This window comes from Salvia splendens, chromosome 1 (assembly GCF_004379255.2).
Source record: "Salvia splendens isolate huo1 chromosome 1, SspV2, whole genome shotgun sequence".
NCBI lineage: Eukaryota > Viridiplantae > Streptophyta > Magnoliopsida > Lamiales > Lamiaceae > Salvia > Salvia splendens.
This window is the reverse complement of record NC_056032.1, coordinates 13,788,165-13,800,303: the sequence shown is the minus strand read 5'-3', so window position 1 is coordinate 13,800,303 and position 12,139 is coordinate 13,788,165. Positions and strand designations below refer to the sequence as shown.

General features: G+C 35.3%; 1 protein-coding gene and 1 long non-coding RNA gene across 3 annotated transcripts; one reads left to right on the top strand and one right to left on the bottom strand.

The window, feature by feature from the left end:
* Positions 1 to 931: 931 nt before the first annotated feature.
* On the bottom strand, positions 932 to 4,244 carry LOC121743351. Of its 2 annotated transcripts, none has more exons than XR_006038243.1 (2): positions 4,106 to 4,244; positions 932 to 1,143 (listed from the first exon to the last, which is right to left on the bottom strand). It is a non-coding gene; the product is annotated as an uncharacterized LOC121743351 (long non-coding RNA). The 2 variants fall into 2 exon arrangements; XR_006038244.1 differs by lacking the exon at positions 4,106 to 4,244 and adding an exon at positions 3,030 to 3,168.
* LOC121743342 (aluminum-activated malate transporter 2-like) lies at positions 1,142 to 4,452 on the top strand. The gene is made up of 6 exons (XM_042136629.1): positions 1,142 to 2,670; positions 2,818 to 2,958; positions 3,038 to 3,310; positions 3,398 to 3,513; positions 3,597 to 3,740; positions 3,898 to 4,452. The coding sequence occupies exons 1-6, from the start codon at positions 2,388 to 2,390 to the stop codon at positions 4,342 to 4,344; spliced, it is 1,404 nt and encodes a 467-aa protein (XP_041992563.1). The 5' UTR covers positions 1,142 to 2,387; the 3' UTR covers positions 4,345 to 4,452.
* The last annotated feature ends 7,687 nt before the right edge of the window (positions 4,453 to 12,139 follow it).

Sequence of the window (12,139 nt, the reverse complement as noted above, 5' to 3'; positions counted from 1 at the left end):
TCGTCTTGCAGAAAGATGACTCCTCGACTCAGTTAACAGTTGTCTACGGTTTATTGTTTTGATTTTTCCATTGTAATTTCGTTTCAGTTTTTCATTCTGTATTCCTTCTTTTGGGTTGTATTACGCTCGGTGTATCTCTTGTAATCCAGAAACCAACATAGCTAGCCTGATCTCTGTAAAACTGTAACACTTTGCTCTCTCCATCTGGATATTTGCAGCTTATTTTGATATGGATAGAGAATGATTAAGACTATTTTAATCATTACTTTATTATAATCTTTAGTTATTTTAACTGTTAGAGCTTTAATTAATTTATTTTAATTATCACGTGGGTCTTAATCAACATATTAGAACATTAGCAATAGACGCCCTTCTCGGCGCCTAGCTGGACGGCGGTCAGGAAGGGCTCTATTGCGAGAGCCAAGCCGAGTGGGAAGGGGAGGGCGCCTGAGAGCTAGGGCATGCCCAAGAGCAGTTGGGTGGTGGGACGACACCTATTGTGCGCCGACCGCCGAGCCGGGCCGATTTTTCATTTTTTTTTTATTTTGTATTTATATATACAACTCATTGCACTTCGTTTTTTTAATATTTGATAAACACCAACAATTAAAATTAATTAAATTGGAGGGCTTTTGGAAAGGGTGTTCTTAGACGCTTTTAGACGCTTCCCTGCATCACGTACGTATTGATGACATCGTATTTACAGAAAACAGTATTATACAAAGGAGATAAGTTTTGGGTTCAATCTTAAAATTAGATCTGGACCAAAAAGTTATGAGCATCGATATTTATTGGCTGAGCCTGACAGGAGAACTATATCTATTGAAATAGACTGCATCAAATACCCTATAGCTCAGTCTAATTATACATGAAAGTGACAGACATATTTATAGGGCATTACATCCTTAATTTCTGAGGAGTGAGAGTCATATCATTTCAAACACTTCACATTATGCAAGAATTTTTCTGTTTATTAGCAATTCAGCATGGCAAAATATAGACCAAGCAGGAATCAGGTTCACCAGCATATATCTCCTCACTACACAAATATTCTTCTTTAATTCTCTGGTAACTTTACCTGTCAAACTGATGGTTTTCTCCTCTTTTTTCTCCGTCTTTCAACTTTCCAGAGCTCTTCTCAGTCTTAGAATACGAAAACATAAAAAATAAAGGTTAGAAGTTGAAGGGCAACAGACATAAAGTATGTTGAACTTTAAGGTCTAATCAGGCTCTTGAAAAAGTGAACATTGAACTGATCTCTCCAAGAGCTAGATGCTGCTGCATGACAACTGTAATTAACGGTGCAGACTGATTTCAAACTAAGAGTCTCAGACGTAACCTGGAGGATAGGATACAGACTAGATGTATCGCGCAGCAGAAATGAATGATGCATGACTGAAAACAACGTGCATGATAAACTTTAGATATATGTGTTGTTGATGGAGATGCAGATATTCTATTTGCAGGGCTCAGACCCAAATTAATTCATAGTGCTGATTATATTTAAGATATAGCAGATAAGGAACATTTTCAAATGAAATCAGCATCATATGCACTACTTTTAGTATGTATTTTTCAGTAAAACTAGATGCGTAAAGCCAGAAAAGACCCTCAGATGCTGAAGTCAGTATTGATCTTGAGACACGGGCGAATGGTAGGACTGTATGGCAACCTCACCACATTAGGCTTGACAGTCATTAGAAAACATGTTGAAAATGTTCCAACAAAACTCTAGCTATGTAGGAGAGATGAAGTGGTAGAGCAAGTACATTGCACATGATAAACTTGATGGAGCTTACTACTCCAAATGGTTAAAGCTTGATATAGGTAGAAGCATAGGCAAAAAAGAACAAAAGTTCTTGTCTCACATAACACAAACAACCAAAACTTGTAACATTCATTGAATACAGGATGGAATACCGAGTATACGGCGTGTAAGTGTTTATAAAAACATGCGCAAAAGTATTTACACACTGTGGCAAAATGTAAATAAACCTAAAATTACACCTGCTATTCCTGGTAAAGCTCCTAATATATAATGCCTCAACCACAAGAAAACTGCTATTTATTGGAAAATTGTAAAAAATATCTTTTAAATCTTTCTCTCCTATTGATGAGCAACATGTCTTGTAATAATTATGAAACCTCACTTCGATCAACCAGCTAAAGCAGCCTCATCTTTTCACTAAATTTAGTACTTGTTTGGTACAACTCCAAAAAGGCACAAAGACCATTCTTTTTCACAAATGAAACGATTCCTATGATTATATTCCTCTATGCATTATGTTCCTATATAAGTAACTCATTCCATACAGCTCTAATTAAAGAGCCAGCTTCACACCTCCATTCCACGTTAAACCTGTTATAGTCATAATCATAAGACACCAATGATGGGGCCAGAAAACTCAGAGAAACCTACCATTCTTATAAGGGGGTGGTTGTGGTTTAGAGATATTCCATCTAAGCCACTAGCTACAATACGTGGAGTAGCTAGGCAAGCAATAGAGCTAGCAAAGGACGATCCAAGAAGATTGATCCATTCCCTCAAGGTCGGACTTACAGTAACATTAGTATCATTGTTGTACTACCTCCAGCCCCTGTACAACAACCTTGGTGCCTCTGCAATGTGGGCTGTCATGACCGTGGTGGTTGTCTTTGAATTCTCAGTAGGTATGTTCCTATATCCCTTAAACTCAAGCACACCCTACTTTTAACATGTCAAAAGCTTAGCAAATATACTAACATAGACCAAAATATCTAGTCAATGTCACATACTAAAAGAAACCTAAATGGCTCACGCATTTATGTCCTTTTTAGGCGGAACAATTGGAAAATGCCTGAACAGAGGATTAGCAACCTTGGCAGCTGCTACTCTTGCTCTTGGAGCTAATCACTTGGCCATCTTGAGTGGGGGGGAAAACAAACCATATTTGATTGGACTATTTGTATTCATACAAGGTAAATAATAATATGCAGCAAGGAAGATACAACCCTAAAGTTTCTGATCCTATTACTAAAATAGCATGTACCTTTGCAGCTGTAGCCATGAGCTTTGTACGATTCTTCCCCAAAGTGAAGGCGAAATATGACTATGGGATACTTATATTCATTTTGACATTTAGCCTTGTTTCCATATCTGGTCTTCGAATGAATGAAGTCATAAAGTTGGCTCAAGCGAGGCTTGTAACCATAGTCATTGGTGCATTAACTTGCCTGGCTGTCTGCATCCTCATCTACCCTGTCTGGGCCGGTGAAGATCTTCACACGTATGTGGCTAAAAACATAAGCCAACTTGGAAATTTCCTGGAAGGTATTCTACGATATTACATCACTTAATACAGATATGATGTTGGACTTACTCCTTAACATGATCATTCAATTTTCACTATCAACACAGAGCACATGGATCAGTGTTTCAAAACATCGTGCAATGCACGGATAGAGATAACAAACCCATCTATAAGCAACCTAAACAGTATCCTTGTTGATTCAAAAGGAAGGGACGAAACATTGGTAAGTGAAACAACTTCCTGTCAAACTAGGCATGTTTTAACTGTGAATCTTCCATCATTGATAGGGAATTCCACATTTTACAGGCAAATCTAGCCAGATGGGAGCCGGGGCATGGTCAGTTCTTGTTTCGCCACCCATGGAAACAATACCTCAAAATAGGAAACTTGACAAGGCAGTGTGCCTGCCGACTTGAACCAATCAATGGCTACTTAAACTCCAACATTCAAGTGCATCCCCAACATTTTTCTAGATTCAACGATGCTTCATCTCATGAACAACACTACACTCATTAATAAACACATAATTTCAAATGCATACATCAGTATATCATTCATAAATCGGTCGCAGAATTAACTACAATTATAATTTTTGCCACAACTACAGGCACCGCAAGAGATCCAATGCAAAATCCAAGAGGCCTTTTCAGAATCTGGAAAGGCATTAAAAGAGTTAGCATGGGCAATAGAAACAATGACGAAACCATCATCAGCTAATCCACGCATCGCAAACCTAAAAACGGCGTCGGCAAATCTAAAAATTCTACTGCGATTGGGTATTAAGGGAGATGAAAGCGATATTTTGCAAATAATACCTATTGCCGAGGTGATGATCGATATGGTTTCTAGCGTGGAACAGATTGGTGATGCGGTTAACGAGCTCAGTGTGATGGCGAAATTCAAGAGCAAAAATGGAAATGGAGTTGAAGGTGAGTCGGAGATCGGTCTCGACAAGAACTGTATAGAGATTGGAATGGCGGAAATTCCGAGCTTAAGTGTTGCGATTGATGAACGAACTGAAGAATTTTCTGCTGATGAACAGATTTTGATTTGATGGTATTTTAAAAAGATATAGTACTAGAAATTTTTTACCGTTGTCTTGTCGAAAATGATCAAATACTGTAAATTATAATTAATGATAATTTTCTTATTCTCATGTCCATTCGAATTCAAAGTTTCAAACTATATCACTTGCTTCTATCAACGTTTATAAATAGATCAACACTTGTATAACAACTTTTTAACATACTAGTATAACCTATTGACTTCATCGATTTAGTTGAAACGCGCCATGTATAACGGTATAAGTGATAGTATTAGAATTTTATATATTTTTGTCAAATTTATAATAAAACTAATTGTAATCCAAAATGTAGTATTTTCAATTCTACTTCTATATAGCAACAGGGAGAGTGCTCAATTGCTAACTCACTCCCTAATTGCTAACTATAATTAATTTAAATTCATAAGATTTGTAGAGATCAAGTAGTCTACAAATTGTCATGTGTAATTTTGTTTTATTATTATTTAAATTTAAAAAGATAAGAAAACTACTAAAATTAGGGTTGTAGATCAAAATGTCAACATAGGGGGGTGTTTGGTTTACAATATTGTATTCGGGATCAAATTTGTAGTGTGTTTGGTTCATGCGATTCAACCTCACAACTCAATCTTATATGTATAATCATGGGATAATTAGTCATAGCTAACACATATGACTAAAATAATCTTACAACTCAATCCTAGCTTGTATCTTGGTATTATTTTATCTTGGAAACCGAACACCACCATAGTGTATTAAACATATCCATACGATTAATTGAATATGTCAACACAATTTAATATTGACATTGTATATGTATTGTATTGACATATTATCATATGTACGTTGACATTAACCTCCTACAACAAAAATTCAAAAAAAATTAAATTTTGACATCGGAACATATGCAAGTGAGTTCTTGTTAGAATCATTATAAAATTATCTTTAATTTGATATATTTTGTGTAAAAAATAATATAAATTGAGATAGTTATAATCATTTAAAGTTTTGAGATAATTTTTAAAAGTTGGTTATAACTAACTTTTGTTAATTGACATTAATACCTTTAATTGACATTTTTTTTCATCGTATTGATATTTGTGGATAAATGATCTTATACCTTGATTTAATGATCCAATGCCTATCATTTAGTTATAGTTAGCAATTTAAGAGGTAGTTAGCAATATAAAACACCCCATATAGCAACAGTATAAAAATTATCAACACAAAGATAGGAGAGTGTTATATTAATAATTCAATACTTAATTGTTAACTATAATTAAATAATAGCCATTAGATATTCAAATCAAGGGCCTAGATCATCAGTCCCGCAATGTCAATACGATAAAAAAACGTCAATAAGGGTATTAAGGTCAATTTACAACAAATTAGTTATAACTAACTTTTGAAAAATATCTCATAACTTTAAAACGCATATAACTTTCTCGATTTAAATTATGTTTTCGCACAACATATATCAAATTAAAGATAATTTCATAAGGATTCTAACGAGAACTCACTTGCATATGTTCCGACGTCAAAATTTGAAAAAAATTTCAAAAAAATTCAATTTTTTCATACAACAACAAATGTCAACATAGTATATAAAATTAGGGGTGGGTCGATACGAGATATCGTATCGAAAATGTTGTATCGTATATCGTATCAAAAATATCGATATGAAAGAATTTTATATCGTTATCGTATCGAAAGTTTCGATATTTTGAATTTCGATATATCGAACTTTCGATATGGATAATATCAATATCGTTATCGTATCGATATTTCGATATATCGTACCGAAATTTGATATATCGATATATCAAATTTCGGTACGATATATCAAAATATCGATATCGTATCGAATACCTGTATATCGAAAATTATAATTTCAAATATGTTTCAATATATACGATATATTCGAATATTCAATATAAAACGATATATCGAAAATATCGATATATATCGTATATTCGATATAAAACGATATATCGAAAATATCGATATATATCGTATATTCGATATAAAACGATATATCGAAAATATCGATATATATCGAATATTCGATATAAAACGATATATCGCGATATAAGGAAATTCATATCATTATCGTATCGAAAACTTACGATATGGTATCGTTTCGTATCGAAAATTACGATATATCGAAAATCCGATAATTTTTCGATATTTTTCAATACGATACGAGCGATATATCATTTTTTGGATATTTTTCCCCAGCCCTATATAAAATATGTCAATATAATACATGTAGAATGTCAATATAAGCAATATGTTAATATTCTCAAAGGATTGTGTTGATATGTTCGAAACACTATATTGACATTTTCATCCAAAACCCTAATTTGATAGTTTTTTTTATCTTTTTCGATTTAAATAATAAAAAAAATTACACGTGGCAATTTTAGACCACAAAATTTCTAAAATCCTATGGTCTTAAATTAGTTGTAGTTAGAAATTAAATGATGTGTTAGCAATTGATCACTCCCCCACAAAAATATAACTTTATTAGTAATACATCATGTAAATTTAAATATCAACACAAAGACATAAATATATCAATAATTTTGTGTTGATATATGTTATAATTTTAACATACAAAATTAAAAAAGTTCTAAATTAGAAATTAAAAATTAGTTAACATTTAATGACATCCCTATTTATGAATAAACTGATTATAATTTGTGAACTACTCAACAAGATAGTATGATACCATTATTGTTCAACTAGTTCATCGGTATATTCACTAGAGGAGTCGATTACATAATAACACGGGTGCTTACTATTTGCCCTATTTTCCATGAAATATAGTCACATTTTTATTTTATTTTTGATTGATCATAAAAAAAATAATCTCGTCCAAAAATAAAAATTCTTTTTTATTCTTTACTTACTTAATCCATTTTTTCTTATTTATTTTATCTACTTTTTTTTTCTTACGCTGCCAATTTTTCATTAAAATTTCTACTCATGTAGTTACTACCCCTATTATATATGACACGTACCATTCACCAATTTTGAACAGTATAGATAGAAATGTACTACTCCCCATCAAATATATTTTGAGATGTCCGTTCATAGTTGTGAACGTGATCCTAAAAATATGCTCTCAGTTAAGTTTATAAAAATGTGACTGTGACCGCATTTGTGATTGGAATTTGCACACATAGTTGATATAAGTGATAGCAAAAGTGATCCAGTCACTATGTGTAATGTCAAGTTGTCTAGCCTTGATGATCAACGTATGAGTACAGCATGTGGTGCACGAGAGAAACCAATCACCAACCTCACACGAGCTAAAGTTGAGAATGAACCAAAAGTGACAGCTAAGGTGGAGGACCACCCTTGTACTTGGAGAGACGTGTTGATTAAAGGATTGAAGAAGAAAGATGATTTATAGAGTTAGTTTTGATTAAGTTTATAAACATGTTTTAATCTTGTACTGAGTAGATTAGAGTAATATTCTAGATAGTTCGAATGTGGAGTATATGTATGTGTTCTTGGAATTTTGTTTGATAGTTCGAATATGGAGTATATGTATGTGTTCTTGGAACTTTGTTTGAATCAATGAAATACAACAACTTCTCTCTCAATACATTTTTAGCATATTGTTGTTCATCTTTCTTCTTCATGGATTCCACAGCATGTTTTCATGGTATCAGAGCAGGATCTTGTTGATCCTTTCTCTCCTACCCTATAACATAGTTTCTTTGTTTCTTTCCAAAAATGGCAGAAGCCAACGAATCCATACCACTGGCAACACTGCCACCAATCTTTTCTCAATTGCCACCTATTTCAGTTAAGTTGGGTGATGGAAATTTTCTCATGTGGCAGCAACAAGTAGATGTTGCAGTTTATGGCTATGGCTTAAAGGATTTATCACAGGAGAGACTGATCCTCCTCCACAGTTCATCCCAGACCAAGATGAAGAGTCAATGGTGTCAAATCCAGCCTTCATAACTTGGCAGAGGCAAGATAGAGAGTAGTTGGGTGGCTTCTATCCTCATTATCAGAAAATGCTCTAACCTTGGTGGTAGGGCTCAGATCTGTAAGAGATATATGGAGTGCATTGGAGACTAACGTTGCAAGCCGCTCCACATCCAAAGTGATGCAATACCGGCAACAGATGCAGACTTTGAAGAAGGATGGATGTCTATGACTGAGTATTTGGGTAAGATGAGAACTTACTTTGGTTTGCTTGGATCTGTTGCTGTAGAATTTCAGAAGCTGAGCAAGTTCTGCACATCTTGGGAGGACTTGGTCAAGATTATCATCCTGCAGTCTGTGCAGTGACATCTAGATCAAATCCATGGAGCATTGGAGATGTTAGTGCTTTCTTACTAAGTATTGAGTTCAAAATGGAATCAACTAGAGCTCAATCCATTAGCTCAGATGGATCTCAACCTTCACTGAACAGGGTCCAGCAGCAGTCTGGACAGAAGAGGGAGCAACACAATTTCAACAAAAATAAGTTTGAATCAGGAAGTGGAAGATGATTTGAAGGCAGAAATCAACGAAGAGGCCGAGGTGGGAGAGGCTATGACAGAGGAAGTAACAAAATTGTCTGTCAGCTATGTGAAAAGCCTGGCCTATCTGCAACAAATGTTGGAATAGGTTTGAACAGAACTACACACCACCTCAAGTTCAGTTCAGAGGAAATGCTCCACAACAGCAAAATCAAGGATTCTTTAATCCTTCAGCTCACCTGGTTCAATCAGTGCCAAGATCCACATCAAACTCCTTTTCTGTTGGAGCTCCATCATAGTTCAGTTATGATTCAAATGCTTCTTCAAGCTGGTATCCTGATTCAGGAGCAACACACCATGTGTCTAATGATCTCAGCAACTTTAACATAAGCATTGAATACAATGGAGGTAAAAATCTCTTGCTTTGTAATGGGGCTGCTGTTAATATTACAAATATTGGAGAAAGTGTTTTTAAATCTCACTCAGCTAGCTTTTCCATAAAACTTCACCCTAAAAATCTCTTGCATGTTCCTAACATCACAAAAACCTCCTGAGCGTCTCTAAGTTTGCTCAAGATAATTCAGTCTTTTATTAATTTCACCCAAATTTTTGTTTTGTTAAGGATATGAGCGCCAAGGAAATTGTGCTCAAAGGAACCCTTGAGAGAGGCTTATATCACTTCCTAGTAGATCATACCCCAATCAAGCGAGGCACTGTCTCCATCTCATCTTCCAGTCCAGAGAGTCCAGCTGTTCATTCCCTGAGCTTGGCCAACTCAAAATCCAGCAGTAGTTCCAGTCAATCTCCTAGTCTAGATTTGTCTTTATGGCATAAGTAGACTAGGACATCCTACTCTAGATGTAGTTAAAATTGCTCTTAACAGTTGTAATATTCCTTATCATGCAATGAAAGTTTCCTCACTTTGTTATCCTTACTGTGTGTCAAAGGCTCACAAACTGTCATATCCTCAGTCTTTTTCTCAGCATAATTCACCTCTTGAGTTTGTTCATAGTGACCTTTGGGGTCCATCTCCTATTAAATCTAGAAATGGATACTCATATTATGTCTCATTTGATGATCACTTTTCTAGATTTACTTGGATTTTTCTTCTCAAAAACAAAAATGATGTTACTGCTATTTTCAAGTAGTTCAAAGCCATGAGTGAAAACCTTTCGGGATCAAAGATTAAAATTCTACAATCTGATTGGGGAGGTGAGTTTCAAGGTCTAGTTCCTTTCATAAAAGAGAGTGGGATTGTTCATAGAGTTTCTTGCCCTTATACCCCACAGCAAAACGGCCTAGCAGAAAGAAAACATAGACACATAGTTGAAACTGGTTTGGTCTTATTAGCTCAGTCTTTCATTCCTCAAAAATTCTGGGATGATGCATTTGTAACAGTTGTGCACTTGATAAATCTCATGCCATCTAAGGTCATTAACAACATTTCTCCATATGAAAACTTTTTTCTTAAGAAGCCTGACTATTCAGTTTTGAAAGTCTTTGGATGCCTGTGTTTTTCTTATACTAGCCCTTATAACAAACATAAACTCCAATTTAGGTCTGTTAGAGGGACTTTTCTAGGATATAGCCTCTCTCACAAAGGGTATAAAGTTCTTCTGCCTGATGGAAAAGTGATTGTTACTAGAGCTATTGTTTTTTATGAATATGTTTTTCCCTATCAAGTTGTTTCCCCTGCTTCAGTTGTTCCAACTCCAATAACCTTGCCTTGTCATCACTCATCATTTCTTCCTATTCATACACCTTCTGTTCCAGATCAAGTAGCACCTTCTGTCTCTGATTCATCAAATTCTTCCATCCCTAGCCATTCCATCTCAGAACCTGATACCAACCCCTCACCATCAGGTCATCTTGATCTTGATGTGCAACCACATGATTCACCTATATCAGTTCAGTCTCATTCATCTCTTAATCCATATCCACCTGCCACTCAACCAACACATTCAATGACAACCATATCAAAATCTGGTATTTTCAAGCTAAAAATCTTCACCCTCACTGTGTCACCTTCTCTTTTACCTAAGTCAGCTCTAGAAGCCTTACTTATTCCCATCTGGAAAGCTGCTATGCTGAGTGAATTTATTGCACTTCTTAAAAATAAAACTTGGATTTTAACAACACTCCCTCCAGGCAAGAATCTTATAGGTTGCACGTGGATTTTGAAGATTCAATTTCATTTATCTAGTGCTATTGCTAGACACAAAGCTAGATTGGTTGCTCAAGACTTTTCTCAACAACCTGTATTTGATTTTAATGAGACTTTCAGCCATGTTGTGAAGCCTACTACTATCAGAATCATACTCAGCGTAGTTGTATCTCTTGGATGGACAATAACACCTCTTGATGTGAACAATGCCTTTTTGAATTGTGAGTTAAAGGAAGACATTTACATGAAGCAACCCCTTGGTTTTGAACAAGGTGGACCTCATATTGTATGTAAACAAGGCTATTTATGGGCTAAAGCAACCTTATAGAGCATGGTTCTTTACTGTGCATTCTGTTTTGCTCAACCTTGGCTTCTCTCAATCAAAAGCATATGCTTCCATGTTCATTAGGCAGCGAGGTGATGAAATAATATATCTACTTATCTATGTAGATGATATGCATATTACAGGAAATTATCATGCCTCAATACAGAAGATCATCTCTCAGCTAAACTCTTATTTTTCTTTAAAAGATCTTGGGGAGGTGAGTTTGTTTCTAGGGGTTGAAGTAGTCAAGACTACTGATGGTGGTCTTCATCTTTGTCAGTCCAACTATATCAAAGATCTTCTAAAGAAAGCTAATATGATAGGTGCTAAAGGTTTTCCAACTCCCATGATTTCAAGCTCATAACTGAGCAAACATTCTGGTGAACCAGTGTCTGATCCAAAGCTTTACAGAAGCATTGTTGGTGCCTTGCAGTATGCAGCCATTACTAGACCAGATATCAATTTGGCTATAAACAAGGTAAGTCAATGCATGGCAGAACCATTAGACACACATTGGAGAGTTGTGAAGAGAATTTTGAGATATCTCTCAGGAACCTTAGATTATGGTATTCAGATTAAAAGGTCTACTGGTGAGATTTCAGCCTTCTCAGATTCAGATTGGGCAGCTGATATTGATGGTGGTCTTCATCTTTGTCAGTCCAACTATATCAAAGATCTTCTAAAGAAAGCTAATATGGCAGGTGCTAAAGGGTATCCAACTCCCATGATTTCAAGCTCAAACTGAGCAAACATACTGGAGAACCAGTGTCTGATCCAAAGCTTTATAGAAGCATTGTTGGTGCCTTGCAGTATGCGGCCATTACTAGACTAGAT